This window comes from Chelmon rostratus, chromosome 8 (assembly GCF_017976325.1).
Source record: "Chelmon rostratus isolate fCheRos1 chromosome 8, fCheRos1.pri, whole genome shotgun sequence".
Taxonomy (NCBI): Eukaryota; Metazoa; Chordata; class Actinopteri; order Chaetodontiformes; family Chaetodontidae; genus Chelmon; species Chelmon rostratus.
In genome coordinates, this window is record NC_055665.1 from 17,746,862 (window position 1) to 17,763,868 (window position 17,007).

The 17,007-nt window shown below is 42.9% G+C and overlaps 1 protein-coding gene across 1 annotated transcript in view; it reads left to right on the forward strand.

Annotated features, from left to right (window-relative positions):
• The window catches only part of LOC121610185 (zinc finger protein 236-like), a 48,814-nt gene that overhangs the window by 16,413 nt on the left and 15,394 nt on the right, over positions 1–17,007 (forward strand). Inside the window, exons 9-22 of the mRNA XM_041942177.1 lie at positions 725–902; positions 1,219–1,491; positions 2,372–2,575; positions 2,777–2,909; positions 4,449–4,709; positions 4,821–5,053; positions 6,859–6,960; positions 8,432–8,574; positions 9,721–9,824; positions 12,833–12,984; positions 13,511–13,687; positions 13,999–14,299; positions 15,464–15,567; positions 15,735–16,178. Of these exons, the coding sequence (XP_041798111.1) occupies positions 725–902; positions 1,219–1,491; positions 2,372–2,575; positions 2,777–2,909; positions 4,449–4,709; positions 4,821–5,053; positions 6,859–6,960; positions 8,432–8,574; positions 9,721–9,824; positions 12,833–12,984; positions 13,511–13,687; positions 13,999–14,299; positions 15,464–15,567; positions 15,735–16,178 (2,809 nt within the window). The remainder of the gene's footprint in view (positions 1–724; positions 903–1,218; positions 1,492–2,371; positions 2,576–2,776; positions 2,910–4,448; positions 4,710–4,820; positions 5,054–6,858; positions 6,961–8,431; positions 8,575–9,720; positions 9,825–12,832; positions 12,985–13,510; positions 13,688–13,998; positions 14,300–15,463; positions 15,568–15,734; positions 16,179–17,007) is intronic.

The following is a 17,007-nucleotide window of genomic DNA, read 5'->3' on the forward strand; positions in this document are numbered from 1 at the left end:
AGCACCACTTCAGCTCCAACCCCTCAATGTGACATGAAGATGGGCAAAAACTCACCATTTGGAAAATTTAGCTTGTCTTTCTGTCTGTGTGTTGTTCTAGCAATTGGGCACAGAAGCACACAAACACAAATGCACAGCTCTACACATACACACATACACTCACGCACGTCACCAGATCTCAGTTTACATCTCAAAACGTTGAAATGTAAATGGTTCAGATCGAGATCGAAGGGCCCGCACTGAGAATATATTTGAGCTCAGAGAAAAGGTTGAAAAGAAGGCGGATTTTCCATAAACTTTAAGAAGTCCCTGAACTGATGTTTGCTTGAACCTAAATTATATGCTTTCTTTTGGTGACTGAATGGCAGGATTTTTCCCAGTGGTGGAATCATGATCCATCCAGGGAGAAGGAGACTGTATGATAATGAATTTGGACCAGGAAGCTTTATAAATGAATACAACTGGAGAGTTGACTAGAGCCTCTGCTCTCCAGCACAAAGGATGTGATTATCACTGAGCTTTGAACCATGACTTTGTTGTTGTTGGCCATTTTTTTTTTGCCACATTCTTACCACCATGCATCAAGCTGTTACTTTCGTGATTCCGTTTAGGATTTTTTAAGATCTGAGAAAATGTTCTGTTGTAAGATTTGACTGACATTTGCTTAACTGTCGATTATTGTAAACAAATTAGCTGTGGTGTATTCTGTTTTATGTTTCTGTAGCAAGCTCTGGAGAACAGCGGGCTGAGTGTGGTCCAGCCGCAGGGTGATGCCTTATCCAGAGAGTCCCACAACCAGGCCACTGAGGGCGCTGCTGTAGAAAGCAAGAAAGTTCACGGCCCTGACAAACCGGCCAGGGAGAGGAAAAGGAGCATTTTCAAGAAACCTATACAAATGCCAGGTAGGGGGAATAAACCAGGAGGTAAACCATGGTGCAGAAAAGATTACTCAGTAAGTCACAAAACATGTCTACAATTCTAATTAAGATAACTAATTAATCAGTCAATCATGTATTATACCAAATATTTGCAGCTTAAAAAATACATGCTTGTCAAAGTTCAAAGTAAATAAGAAAATCTGTCATTTCATTTTTCAGACTTTAGAAACTGGACAATTAATGATTTGTAATGATGGATAAATTCCTAATAAAAACAGCTTTCAGTTGCGGCACCAAGCCCATCGACTGGCCAGCTGCTTCACTCTGCCTTCCTTTCCAGGCTCCATCAGGGAGGAGAACGGCGTTCGCTGGCATGGCTGCCCATACTGCACCAAGGAGTTCAAGAAGCCCAGCGATCTTGTTCGCCACATCCGCATCCACACCCATGAGAAGCCTTTCAAGTGCAAACAGTGCTTCCGAGCTTTTGCTGTCAAGAGCACCCTCACAGCACACATGAAAACGCACACGGGTATCAAGGCCTTTGAGTGTCAGTGCTGTCTGAAGTGCTTCTCCACTTCTGGCAGCATGAAAGTACACATGCGTCTACATACAGGTGAGAAGCAGGTCCACTTCATGAAACGGTTACTTTTAAAGCCAAAGTAAAAATGAACATTTGAACACACTTACTTCACTTTATTGGCTTATTCCTCATGTCCTCGTCATACACCTGTTAAACATTACACTGTGTGCATAAGTACAGAAGTTTAAGTAGAAATATATGAACTTCCAACATAATGTTTTCAGTGTCCTGGCAGTCTTATGTTTTTATAAATTATACAGCAAATTACAAAAGCTGGACCTGCGTAAATATAGTGGTGTTTCCACAGCTAGAGCCCTTATTTGCACTCATGTGTTTGCAATCATTCTTGTATTGCTTCTTCGAAAGAGATTACGGACATGAAATGTCGGCATTAGTGTGAATAAACAAAACTGTGTAACAGTTAAATTATTATGTGCATCTGTGCATTAGTTTTTGTCTCTATAATTGCTATGTAATGGCATTGTCTATATTAGGTGTTTACTTTAGTTCTGGTTATGTGTTAGCTCTAAGCTAAGGCTTTTGATAAATGTGTTCTCAGCTGTATTTCTCACCAAGGCTTTGTGCTATACAGTGTCATATCTTTGTCACTTTTCCTTTTGCTGTGATTTGGTTTCATAGAAGTACATATTGTCTCCTGCTAACTGAAAGGCTTTGTAACCTTTTGTAGACAAACATTTAATAAAATTATATGAGCTTGCATACATTTTTGGTTTATGTGTGAGTTTCATATTATTTACTTAGATAGGCTTAGGGACAGTAAGTCTAAATCTAGTAAATATTTTTGTAATTTTTAGCTTTTGATTTTTGTATCAAATCCCGTATGTCAGAATCAGTCTAATTCTCTAAATACTAATTCTCCAAAAGCGCAATTTTTTTTCCTCACTTTTCCTAGGTGTCCGTCCTTTCCCCTGCCCTCACTGTGACAAGATCTTTCGCACATCGGGCCACAGGAAAACACACATTGCTTCTCACTTCAAAAGCTTGCAGCAGAAGAAGCACAAGTTTCCCCGAAAAACCAGCAAAGCCAAAGTGTCCAAGAGCAACCTACCTCTGCCTGATATCCCCCTGCAGGAACCCATCCTCATCACTGACTTTGGTAAGAGCACATGTTAACAAGCACATTTATATCGTGTGAGGTGGTGTTGCATCTGTGTTCATGATGGTAAACATGCATTGTTTCTGTGTCGTTGAGATGAAGTGTTCAGTTGCTTTCTTGTTATTTCTGCATGTGTGCATAAAATGAAATGTTGTTTCACAAGGAAGTCCACGTGTTGCTTGTTCACATGTTGCTTAACAGGCCTCATCCCATCCCAGAACCCTCGCTTGGCTTTCCAACAGTACCTGGAGGTGGTGGGCAATGACCGGCCGTACAAGTGCCAGTTCTGTAGTAAAGCCTACAAGAAATCAAGCCATCTGAAACAGCATGTCAGGTAAAGCTTCTTTCTAACACTGCATGTCCAGTGCATCATGCAACGTAACATTTCATCATACGCCATCCTCAGCTTATATTGTCAGCATTACTCAGATGATATCTACTGGCTCGCCAAAATTTAAACTAAGATTAATAGAAATGAACTTAATTCATATCGCACCTTTCAAAACAGCTTTTTAGCACTACAATTAGATCAAATTAGGCAAATAAGTACAATACAAATAAGTACAAAGGATGAAACAGAATAAAATACGTAAAACATATTGAAAGTGGCATAAATAAATAAGTTAGGGTTTTTTTTTTGTGATGTAAAAAAAGTTACTCCAAAGCTGGGGGCCCTGACTGAAATAGCCCAGTCTCCTTTAGCCTTGAGCTGGGGTTTTGAAACAGTCCGAGGATCACTGCCTGAGCAGCTGAGGCTGCCCTCTTGCTTGTAGAGAAGCAGCTATATACCCAGGTGCCTCCCCATGAAGTGCTTTAAATGTAATCAGTAAATAGATCAGTGTTTATTGTTTCTGGTTTATTTTCCATTAGCTAAAGAAAGTTTTGGAACACCCAAAACTGAACCATCCACTTGATTTTAGAAAGACAAGATAGTGGGTGATGGAAGAAGACGTCTTCTTCCATATAACAATGTTGTTGAATGTTCGATTTGTGGATAATGTGATGTAGTGGCTTTTATACCGAGAGCTAAAGGGGGCCCAGGATGGAGCCTTGGGGAAGACACATATATCAGTGGGCCTAACCAAGTATGATTTAGACCAGTGTAAGGCAGTATACCTGAGGCCAGCAGTTTTTGTAGTTAGTTCTGGTCCCCAGAGGAAGAAACTCTGCTAATTGTGATTCAGGCCAATATTTCTACATGTTAAAGTATCAAGGGAAGTGAGGTGTGGTTGATACACCACAGGAGAGGGTGAGGAGAAAGAGCAGAGTACCCGACATACTGTAAATGATCAGCGCAAGGACTAACTTTGAAGAAATAGCTGCAGAAAAGCGCTCAGCCACTCTGAGATACACTCTGTGTATCTCTGTTGAACTGTCTAGCCTTTGCATTACGACAGACTCCCAGCATTTGTCGTTATTTCAATATTGAGAGGTTAACCTGAATAATGGCGCCGTAATCCTTGCATTGCCTTCAGATAGCCGCACCACTCTATTCGTCTTCTTTGTCGGCAGGTTTAGATCAATGGCTCATAGCTCAAACCGAGGATCCATATCTGCAGCAAGTGACAGTTACCTCAATTCTCTGGTGGACCTGGAAGGGCATCACTTTAACAAAATGGCAGGGAATTTGATTCAAATTGGCCAAGTTATAAATATATTGAACCAAACATGCATGACTTGTCCTTAAGAAGTAACAAGTTTTCAGTATTGAAATTGCCACATTATAAATCACTTCAATTCATCAGCCAAAGCTCATATTTGACACTTTTTTTTAACGACATGGTGCTGCTGTTTACTTTGTGCCACACTTAAATCCTGAGACTACAGTTTTATGCCTAACTAGCTTCGTTTTGCTCTGCTTTTATCACCCCAGGTCTCATACAGGGGAAAGGCCCTTCAAGTGCGTGCAGTGCAGTAGGGGCTTTGCTTCCTCGGGAGTCCTCAAGGCTCACATCAGGACCCACTCAGGCCTAAAGGCGTACAAATGCCTGATGTGCGACACCACGTTCACCACCAGCGGCAGCCTGCGACGCCACATGACCACCCACAGCGACCTGCGACCTTACATGTGCCCCTATTGTCAGAAGACCTTCAAGTCATCACCCAACTGCAGGAAGCACATGAAGACACACAGGTTTGGCCTTTGCCAGGGTGTTTGTTCGTGGTTCAAATACAAATATAGTAGCACACTTAAATATAAAAACACAAACACAAAGGTTCTCCCTTTCTTGTTCTGCCAAACCAGGTATGAACTGGCCCAGCAGCTGCAGCCCCAGTCAACAGAAGACCCCCTAGGAGGAGGCACTGTAGCCCATGATATGCAGGTGGAAATAGAGGGAGATTCCCTCCAGCAACCACCTGCTACATCAGCAGAGCAGCAAAGCATGCTGGGACTGGGCCAGACAGAGGTGGTGAATGGAAGTCAACAAGTGACATTGGAGGCACCACTGACAGACCAACCCCTTGTACAAGGTGAAGGTAAGCAGCAGCAGCGCCAGAGGGAAGGCCAGGGGTGCCACAGCGTGAATTGATTACTGAACAGACCTACTGGGTACAGGCCCAGGTTCCCTGGACCAGAGCGCCTGTATGAAGTGACTGTAACAATGCAAAGTGACCACAGAGAGATATGTAGCATCTCATTTGCACTGAAATTTGATGCATATTTACGTAATCCTTTTTATCAGTAAGTCCGGGATCAGACTACATGATGTTTTTGTCTTTGACGATGGTCATCGTGTTAGAACGATCACAGCATTCATAAACTCTTGCCGTGTCTCGGTCGCGTGACTGGCAAGACTACACGTATGAACCCAACTTATCACAGCACATCTATGGCACGATCACGCAAGAGTTCAGATGTCATCAGGGTGGCGGGTGAAACAACAGTCAATTAAATGAAAGTGGTGTGTGATGCTGGGCTTACTGTGAACCGAAAAAAAAAAAAAGAAAAAGCCGGCTGTGGATGGCTCTAACATTTCCACAGTTATTTATTCTACAAGGGCCAGACTTGGCTGCACAGCCAGCTACTCCCCTGGCTGATGAAGTGCTCCCACTATATCTCACCAACCCACCATGGTTCTCCCCCGAGGACACATCAAACAACCAGGGGTACTGCTGCCACAGCTCAAACTTTTCCTCTCTTTCGCTGTTCCACTTGACAGCAGCAGCCTCAGCATCCCCATCCTCCTCCACCTCCTCTTCACCATAGTTACCTGACTGCGCTCTAGAGAGAGAATTTGATTGATGAACGTTCAGGATCGTGTCGTGGGAGATGTCACACTCAAAAAATTCGGACATGCTAGTCTTTTCGTCGCGGTGTCGTGGGGTATCCCATGTCACACCACACAGGTAGAGATGCATTGCAATTGCGATGCGATTGGCCATGACGATGGTAATTGGTCGGCCACGACAAAACTTTGAAGAATGGTTCAAATTAAAACCTTAATTAAAACAATTTTTCATCCAAGAATTTAGAAAAAAAAATCACCCCACATATACCCCACAAAAGGTGTTGGGTATATATGATTTTATTGCAATGGAAACCACTCAAGCCACTTCAGCAGTGTGATCCACATCTCCACGGTCTGTTTGTTCTGAGTACAAACACTCTTAGGTTAGCCAAAATGTTGGTAAATGCACCACCTCCAGTGGAGCTTCAGCACATAGAGGAGAGTGATAGCATGGCATGGCTAACCCTGAAATCCACCTGCGATATCGAGCCCTTCACAATCAAGCAGACCTAGTTGATCTCTAGTTGATCTCTGGAAGCTCTTGTCTTCTTAACAATTAACTTTTTTTTACAGCATCGGTTTTAAAATGCATGTCTTGTAGTCAGGTTTAGCACTCTTGACCTCAGCTATGTATATTTCATGACACTTAAATAGTGTATGGATGGTAATTTACCCTGCATACAAAGGAAGTACTGTTTTAAACTTTAAATGAAGAGACAAACCCCTTGAATGTAGTGTTTTCATATCATTCCCAAAATCAAACCCCTGCAGCAGTGAGCACCACCTAGTCTAACCCTGATTTTTTTCCTCTTTCATTCTTTCAAGACCAAAATTGTTGTTATTATGAAGTTCTCACTACTCTCACTAATTTTTAATATTACGTTCCATTCCTGCAAACAGACCCCCTAAATCCTACACACTGGACCTTTAAGTCCATTGTACTTTTTAAACCTTTGCTAGATGCAGAAGAGTGAAAACGTCCTTTCTAGCAGTCTTTGTAACTACCAGGCTAACCTGCTGTTTTGCTGTGCATCTCTTTCTCTACGGTTACAGACTCGTATGTGACTACCCAACATGCTTTGCCTCAGAATATCAGCCAGTTTGAGACACCAGCACTCCCTCAGCCTGCCTTTGACCAGCAAGCTCTAACACAAGGTATACACACACACACACGCACACACAGAAACAGTTTTTAAATTATTATGTTAATATGCGACAAAGAAGTAGAAAATCTGGGTATCATCATCTTCTGTTGCTCAAAACATATGTTGTCTGATTGAAAAGTGACTAGATAATGAGCTGTAACAAGTCACTTATCAGTCCAGTAATTATCCTGCAGCGTTTTCCGCTATGAGAGTTAATTGATTGTGCAGCGTGCAAATGTTGGCCACGAGAAACCACGTTAGTAATGAAATATTTCACTTTTAGATCGTCATTAAAAAGAGATCAAACAAAAACATTCATGATCGAAAAAACTTCCGTCTTTCAGCTTCACCAGTCTGTCAAGGAAGACAGCAGTGTTTGGTTGTGGGGAAAAAGCCTGACTCGCTCCGCTTCCCAGAACAAACAGTTAATTTGATCATAGCACATGTACCATCTGTGAAAGTGTCTTGTTTCTCTCTGCCTCCATTCTTACCCTCTCCATTGTATAACTCTTAATCCAGTGCAGAGCTCTGAAAACATATGGTTGCTGCTTTACTCCTGCCAACTTATTCACCAAGTCCTCACCATGCCAGCCGACTGTTGTTGGCAGCCGGGATCCTATCAGAACAGTGGACTTTGGCCAATGGCTGCAGGCAACATCACAAACTGACAGCCTTTATTTTTTCTGTTCCCTCAGTAGACAACTACAACTTTTTATCTAAAACAGACTTGGAATTTCATCATTTTAGGGCCATGGCCTTGAGTGTCAGCGAATTTTCAAGGGCACAAACTTCTCGCGCTTGGACATGAGGCGAGCAGCAAATCATATTTTATCCCCCAGTATACGATTCCCATGTGTACTGTAGTGGTTCGTGATATAGGCCGTGACACCGATCCTTAGGGTTTCACATGGGAAACCCTGTGTTGTTTAGTTATTGTTACACATGCTGTGTTTTGTCACAACAGTCATCTCACTAATCTTAGAGCCTCATTTGGTAAATTGCCACAGCTCCAAGTTCACAGGTGCTCGCGCTGTGCTTCCTTTGAGGCTAAAACTGCCACAGATTGCATGAATAATGAGCACCTGCCTGCCAAACTACTAACATTATACATCTTAAAAATTAGAAAATGGTCCTTTGGTGGGTTATGTAGTAGTTGTTTTTATTTTGCACAGTTTGAAAGCATTTGAAGATCAAAGTTTAGCTCATACCTTTCTGCCTATTATTCTGTGTTGTCCAGAAGTTGCACAAACCTAATGTGCGTCTAGATTTCTAGTTTCTAATAATTATTTTTGCTCAGAGAAAGATTTGTGCTTTATTGAGTTATCAGCTGCTTTGTGCTTTGTATGGATCCACTTTTGCTGTTGTATTTTTATCTTGTGTAGAGCTGATATTGCAATCAACCTATGCACCAATGTACCCGAGTACCTTGAAATCTGATCAATACCTTAACAGACTGATTATTCTCCGTTGGCTCCCTCCAGGCTTCACCATCACCGAATCGAGCTACAGCCAGCCCCAATTCTCCACCGTTCAGCAGCTGCAGGACTCCAGCACCCTGGAGTCTCAGGCCCTGTCTTCCAGCTATCACCCCCCGAATCTGCTCCACGTTTCCAGCGCTGAGGTGGTGAGTCGTTGGCCCCCATGTGTGTCCTCAGCCTTTACCTACATTCACCAGGACTGCAATTCTTAGATTTAGAAAGCAGATTTTTAAAAATGTAATCTCAGTGTCAGAATTGTTTTTATTAATGAGATTAATTAAGATTTGTTTTCTGTCCAGCAGAACATTGATTCTTGTCTTGAACGTGTACAACAGGCTCCTGTTAGAGAGCACATAAGAAATAGCTGCATATTGCAAATTTGCATATTGATGGTACAAGAACTGATGAAATTATAATGAATGCACAATGCACTAGAATATATTATAGATCGAGTTAATTTGCTAAGTGATGCAAAGATTGGCGTGATTAATAGCCCTGCCTTAATCATTGATTATATATGACACAGGGTAGCTGGGTGATTGTTTAATTCTCATTATTTCCTAGATTTCATTTCAGTTATATTTCTAACAACTGGTTTGAATAACACAATATAAAGAGTTTTGTTTGTAGAGTAGCAGGTAACAAACATTAACCAACTAGTACATTGTGGGAAATATGCTTATTTGTTGCTGGACTTGGATGAGAAGATTGATACCACTTAACTCCAGAGCTAGAGGTAGGAGGCAATTAGCCTAGCTTAGCATAAACACTTGAAGCATTGGGATGCCGCTAGCCTGGATTTCTCAAATGTTGGAAAATGTGCCTACTAGCTCCTCTTAGTAATTAATGATCCCATGAATACTTTCTAAATTTGATGAACACATGTCAGTGTAATGCAGTACAGTTCTACAGCACCACAACCTGCAGCTTCCAAAATAATCACCTCTCTAAAACAGCCCGCAGTGTCTGTTGAAACAGATCAAGAGAGAGGTTACTATGACGAGAGAGGTAGTTTGAGTTGAAAAGACAGGGGGAAAGGTGGGATTTTTAAGAAATTGAGAAACAGTAGTAGCACGTAAAACCACAAACTATCCTCTTGGCTTTCCTCTTTGAGTGTAGATTAAACCAGCAAGAAAGAACGTGTTGAATGCATTTTCCAAAATGTTTGAGTACTCCTTTGAAGACACATCTCAATCAAATATGAGACACTTGATGCTAATAATGTCCTTATACATGTATCTGTGTCTGTATTAAGGTGAGTGTATTTTGCTGACTTGTCTGTTTTAATCTAGACGAATGGGCTTCTTCAGCAGAGCAGTCAGGGTGAGCTTCAGCTGACTACAGAAACACAGGATTACCAGGATGACACTGAGGACAACAGCAAGAGAGCCTACAGGTTTAATACGGACTTATTTCTATTGTGTGTGTGTGTGTGTGTGTGTGTGTGTGTGTGTGTGTGTGTGTGTCTCCATGCCTGTACATGCCTGCGTGCTTTCTTGAGAAAGCATTTCCACCTTCTCACCTTTTGAGTTCCAACTCTTTGTAAATGCACCGGTATTAGTAATTACAGCTTCAAGTGCTCTCAGCCTTCCACTGCCATCGTTGCACATCCGCATTCACCCGCAGGTAATTTCTGCCTTTCTTTCTAGTAGACCCTTTCAAACCCTATCAGACTAGATGGAGGACATTAGTGAATTGTAATCCTTAGGTTTCCAGCATTTGCTGGGCCATTCAAGGGCATTCAGTGACTTTCCCACATCTGCTTCTGTTGCCTTGGCTGAATGCTCTGAGGTTTGCTGGAAGATGAATCTAAGCCAGTTCTTGGTTACGTCCACTCAATTCTCTCCAATCATCATGCTGCATCACAACAGGCACGGTATTAACCATGGGATGAAAAGTAGCTGGCAGTCAGGCCAGAGAGTTCAATTTTTGCTTCACCCAACCAGAAAATCTTTTAGTGCGCTCTCAGAGTACTTTGAGAGCAGTTCAACAAACTCCAGGTAACTCAGGTTCGCCTTCTGTCTATTCATTTCACCATTTAGGCCTGATTGCACAGCACTCAAGCCCAATGAGCCGTGGTGCTGCAGCAATCGTTTTATGTCGGGGAGGTTCACCGTCTCTGGACATTAACTTCTCCTCCTGTTTTTTCTCTTGGTATTTTCTGGTTGAATTCTATCTCAAAGACCGGTGAGAGTTACTTGGTGAACACTGGTCAAGATGGAAGTGTCATCGCAGGTCTGCAGAGGGTCTAAATGATGAGACTTGGATCAGTATGCACAAGCTCTTCAAGACATTTTAACTGATGTTTTCGTATTCTCAGAGGTACACCACAAGACTGAGCAATTTTCCTCTTGTTTGTCAGTTTGTTGGCTTTTAGTTGTCCACTATTGCAGTGGCTGCGTTGTGTTTTCCTGCTCTATCATATCCAAACAAATCTTTCTCAGGGCTCGAAGCAGAGTAATGACAAGCACTATCATAAACGCTGAGCCCGGGGAAATAGAAGGCATTGTTTACAGCATTCACAATGACTGCCTTTAATAATTTTACCTGCCTTTGTTATCAGCATCTTTCATTCCAAATGTTTCCCCAGATGCCAGATAAAGCAGGACCACGTACAGACATGCCCCAGGGACACATTCACATTTGCCCACGTATCTCAGGCATCTCAGTGTGTCTTAAATCGCTTCTCCATCTGTACATCAGACCTACCAAAAACCTTTTAACAGACTGCATACGTTTGTGAAAGGTCGTAACAGGCTGGAGAAACCGCCATGTTTTTATGTATTTATTATAATTCATTCTGGTGATCTGATTAAAATGAGGTGAACAACCTTATATCCTCTGCGTCAGCCCTAATTGTCCCGCTGGCCAGGTTGCGCTGCTCTGACAAGAGGCAGCCTTGGAGACGAATAAAAAATATATTTATCATTCTCACACAAGTAATGTTTTTATCCCTGATATCAACTTGATAGTTTTGTAGGTCTAGTGAAGGTAGATGGTAAACCTGAACCTTTTTGGTTGTTTTCCCCTGCAGAAACTTTTTGCAGTGATAGTTCACCATGGAATGGTGACAGGAATGAAACACATACGCACACACCACATGAGTTCAGTATCACGTGCTGAGGTGAAACTAGTGAGTCTGGTTGCTAATTTAGTCATCAAGTGTAATCAGACAGTCCTGAATCAGACACTTAAACCGAAGCGTCAGCCAAAATGATGAGATAATGAAGTCAGTCATTTACCTTCAGACCCAAATTATAATGTTGTTTTTTCCCGTATTTTGATCTGTTATAAAAGTCGCATCCATATTCCCCAACTTTCTTTGGCACAGATGTAACTCAAGTTTCTGTTTCAGAACATCACACAGCATAATTAGCAGGTGCTCATACCTGCCCATGCAACAAATAAACAAAACCTTTATTTCACCTGCCAGCTGCTTCAGGCACTGTGGACACTTGGCTGTCAGCAAAAAGCTTATTATCTGTGCTCAATAGTGCTCAGGAAGCGCCATTAAGTCACATCACTTGGGTTTCAGTGGTGTCTGTGATGAATCCTGGTAAAGAATGCAGCTCTGTTGAGCATAAGGAAGGAAGTACATTTGATAAACGCACGTGTACGCATGCTGTGCTACTGTATCCTCCATAGAAAAACTGGAAGGTCGGTTGGCCATGGCAACCGAGAGATCAAAGGAAAGGCAAGATCAAAGGGATGTCGGTTGCCATGGCAACCGAGAGATCAAAGGAAAGGGAGGTCGGTTGCCATGGCAACCGAGAGATCAAAGGAAAGGGAGGTCGGTTGCCATGGCAACCGAGAGATCAAAGGAAAGGGATGTCGGTTGCCATGGCAACCGAGAGATCAAAGGAAAGGGATGTCGGTTGCCATGGCAACCGAGAGATCAAAGGAAAGGGATGTCGGTTGCCATGGCAACCGAGAGATCAAAGGAAAGGGATGTCGGTTGCCATGGCAACCGAGAGATCAAAGGAAGGGCAAGATCAAAGGGATGTCGGTTGCCATGGCAACCGAGAGATCAAAGGAAAGGGAGGTCGGTTGCCATGGCAACCGAGAGATCAAAGGAAAGGGATGTCGGTTGCCATGGCAACCGAGAGATCAAAGGAAGGGCAAGATCAAAGGGATGTCGGTTGCCATGGCAACCGAGAGATCAAAGGAAAGGGAGGTCGGTTGCCATGGCAACCGAGAGATCAAAGGAAAGGCAAGATCAAAGGGAGGTCGGTTGCCATGGCAACCGAGAGATCAAAGGAAAGGGAGGTCGGTTGCCATGGCAACCGAGAGATCAAAGGAAAGGAGAGATCAAAGGGAGGTCGGCTTTATTTATACCCCTTGTCTTTACTGTGGTTTACTTTTATTCTTGCCCTTTTTCTAGTCAGCTGTTTTTGTTTTTTTCAGGTGCAGTTGGTGTAATAAGGGCTTCAAAAAGTCAAGCCATCTGAAGCAGCACGTTCGCTCCCACACTGGGGAGAAACCATACAGATGTCACCTCTGTGGACGAGCCTTTGTATCAGCGGGAGTGCTGAAGTCCCACCTTAATACACACACAGGTGAGCACGCTTTATACCAAGTGCTGAGAAATCCCCAAGTGTCTTCCTAAACTAATTAGACTTGAATGCCTTTGTGTTTAAATTTAAATATTTAAAGGATAAAATTGCAAAACAATTGCATTTCCTTATCACTGCAAGCCTGGCTGTGCATTCCATTCACACCACAAGTTCAAATGGAAAAGTTTGAAATGAAAGTTGGAGGCACTGTTACACCATCACTTCCCACAACCAACCCTTGCCGTGTCTGTGTAATCCAAGATATGTGGAAGAAGTAGAAAAACATCTGTCAGTGCAGACACTGTTATATGATACCCAGAATGGAAAGACATATTCAAATTGAGGTTTTACAGCGTATCTAAATGTCTTAAGATAGTAGAAGTCTTTGTTTTGCAGATGAAATGACTGCAGGGTTGGAACACAGTGCAATTTAAGTAACAGTAATGCTTCACGGAAAAGAAAACCTCCTAAAAAGTTGTAAATGTAACTTATAATGTGAAACCCTGTCTCTCTCATCTCTGGCTGACAGGAGTGAAGCCCTTCAAGTGCAACGTTTGCGACGCCTCATTCACTACCAATGGCAGCCTGAACCGACACATGATTATCCACATCAAGTCTTTCAAATGCTCCATGTGTGATGAAAGCTTCAGGACCAGCCTGCTGTGTAAAAAGCATATGAAGAAGGAGCACGCTGTGGAGGATCAAAGTAAGGATGCCTACGAAACATTCACATGTTTCATGACATTTAAGAATAGGAAAATCATTTAAAAAGAAAGGGAAAAGGGAAATGCTAAACTACAATAATGGACCGAAGGTTTGAAGTTGTTTATACACGACTGTTGTGAAAATCGGAGGTTTAAGTCATTTTCAAGTAGATTTCCTGCTGTTAGGATAAGTATATATTTTTCCTCAAGTTGAAAGTGTGTCATTTCGCACACATGTTCGCCTCAGTTTAAGCTGCCTAACATGAAGTGAAGCTGAAAGACACACAGTGATAATAGACTCCAATTCTCACAGTCATAGGTCTGGATAGTCAAGACGTCGAGGAAGACGAGGAGGATGAGGAGGGGGAGCAAAAGACATCAAAGAGGAGGGGCTTGGAAATCATCACGTTCACTGAGGAGCAGGCGGCCGAGCTGGCGAAGGATCCCGGCGAGGAGGCCTCGGTGTCGGAGCGGATCCTCGCGCAGTCGGCGGCCGAGAGGGATCGAATCAGCGAGATCAAAGACAAGGCCGTGGAACTGGAAACAGAACCCAAGTTTGCCAACTGCTGCAATTTCTGCCCCAAGAGTTTCAAGAAGCCCAGTGACCTCGTCAGGTAAACAAGACATCTGTTTTATAGTCTTTTAGGGGAAAGTGTCGCCCTCGCCATTGGTTTTAACACCATTCATTCCTGTATTTTTCAACCTGACTCTGATTCTCATCATTGGGACCTGTTCTGTATGTGGGTCATGATAACTAATAATACAACACATTCTGAGCAGTCATCATTATAACAGTGACATGACCAGCTGACCCCAGCACTGTGCAGGAGTCTGCTGTAGAGGAAAGTGTCTCCTTTTCTTCCAGCTCTGGCAGTCCTTCACACTGCACATTATGTTTTTAGGTTATTAATAATAAGTGCTCAGATATTTGATTAAATGTAGGTAACGGTGATGAACACATAAAGTCATCGGGTACTTATGGGGAAACACGGCAGTGTGCTCACATGCTGTCCCCGGTGATTTAGCACGCCCACTTGCTAAAGGTACTAGTAGTATATTGATGTTTTTCCAACATAGCTATACAAGGCAGGCAAATCCTATAATCTCTATAATTCTTCCCTCTGCTAATTGTCACTATAAGTACCACAGATTCCATTTCTCAGGGAGGTCACCAAGGTGAATTTTATTTTAGTATAAATAAAGCACACTTACTCAAAGCAAATCAAAGGTTAGTAGGTCATCCCATGCAGTTCACAGAGGCAATTAAGTGCCAGACTTCATAATTAAATATGAAAGTGCGAAAATGGCAGTAAAAGTCACGTTTTCCGATTATCTGTCTCAGAAAGTAGCTTTGAAAGTGTGTGAACCTCCATTGATTTGGGAGAATAATTATTCTTGTGGCAGAAATAAATTTTCTCTCCTGAAGCCGGTCCATGTTATTGGGCCTGTTCCATCCATTTCTTTGTTGAACTGAGCTCTGACTGTTCTAAACAACTCAGATGTTCTCCAGTGAGCCACAGTTATTATTGACGTTTAATATTCACAGTCAGAATGCAATTTCTTGGAAGCTCATGTAACAACAGCACTGGGAACTAAAGGCATGAGATGAATGGATGCTCATGGGTAATAACCAGTAAACACCGGTGAGGCTGTGTGTTGTTTGTCCTCACACTCACTAGCTTAACGTTCACTAACTTGCTGTCTTTTTGTCCACCTGACACCTCAGCTTTTTTCGTGCTCTTTCGAATTCGCCAATGTCCATCTGCTTTAATGTCCAGGCACATTCGGATCCACACGGGAGAAAGACCTTACAAGTGTGATGAATGTGGGAAGAGCTTTACAGTGAAATCTACCCTGGACTGCCATGTGAAGACACATACAGGTAAGGGTTTTATCACAACAATCTGTTGCTTAAAGTTGAAGTTGTTTTACTTACAACTTACATCTGACATCTGAGATTTTGACCACAAAGACACAGCAATTTACTATGGAAAAAAGCCAGAAGTCAAATTTGATTGACTGCACCTAACAGCCTACTTATCTGTGCAGGTCAGAAACTGTTCAGCTGTCACATGTGCAACACCTCCTTCTCAACGAAGGGCAGCTTGAAGGTGCACATGCGCCTCCACACTGGCTCCAAGCCCTTCAAATGTCCCTTCTGTGAACTCCGCTTCAGAACTTCAGGCCACCGCAAAACGCACATCCAGTGCCACTTGCGGCCGAGCAGCGACAGAAACAAGTCCAAGCGTTCCGCCTCGTCCACTGGTCAGGCCAGTCAGGGTCAAGACCCGGGCACCGGGCAGGCTGTGGCACCTGGTCAGGGCCAGCAGCTGGCGGCTTCGGAGGGCCTTCAACCTGTAGGTCTGCTACAAACACCCAACTCTGACCCCAACATTTACCTCCCTGCCAACCAAGTCCTGACAGGCCAGTTTGACCAGAATCTGCTGCAGCCAGGGCTGGTGGGACAGGCCATCCTGCCTGCCTCCATGTCAGGTAGGGATTGAAGACACACACACACACACATCACACAGAGGAAAAAATAAACTGTTATTAATCACGCAGAGCAGTAGAAGATAAAAAAATCAGCATATTTTACTTTTAGTGGTATAGAGCAGTGTAGTAAGAAGGCAATCAGGAGTCTGTTATAGTTTACTGTGGTCAGCCGGCATCATTTTAAGAGGATGAAATGACCCAAGACAGTAAAATTGAAGCTCTAAATTTTATTGTCCCAAAGAGTCACTCTGAGGCGTTATGTATGACCCCCCAACAACACATTTTATTGGCATTTGACTCTTACTCTGATTGTAATGTCAAGCTGATGATTAATGCACCCAAGTTCGTGAGTGTAACTGAAATGCTGCAGGAATCATCATTTCCACTGCCGGTCTGTCTGTAATCACTCGGCAGCATCAGCACTGCTGCTCAGGACGAGATGAAGGACGGTGCTTTATCACCACACGCCACCTCTTGTTTACTCCCTTCCCTCCAATCACACATTCTACTTAATGGTTTTCAACACTCATCTGCTTTTTCAGGGTACCAAGCATCCTCCTCAGAGCTTCAGTCGCTCAGGGTGTCTGTACACAGCGTAACTGCATTCTGAAAGCAGATAAAACATTTAGGTGTCATGGAAGGAGAATCTCATCTCTGCCTCTAACAGGCCTTTGCACGCAAACAGCCGAGCCTTGAGGCTTCTGCTGTGTGTGCCGTGTGAAATGTTGATTAAATGCCTTCATAAATGGTGTAAAATTGGTAAAGGAAATGATGCTAAGCCTTGGCACACAAAGATGGTTTTAAGAATGCCAAAAAAAGTTTATGCAAC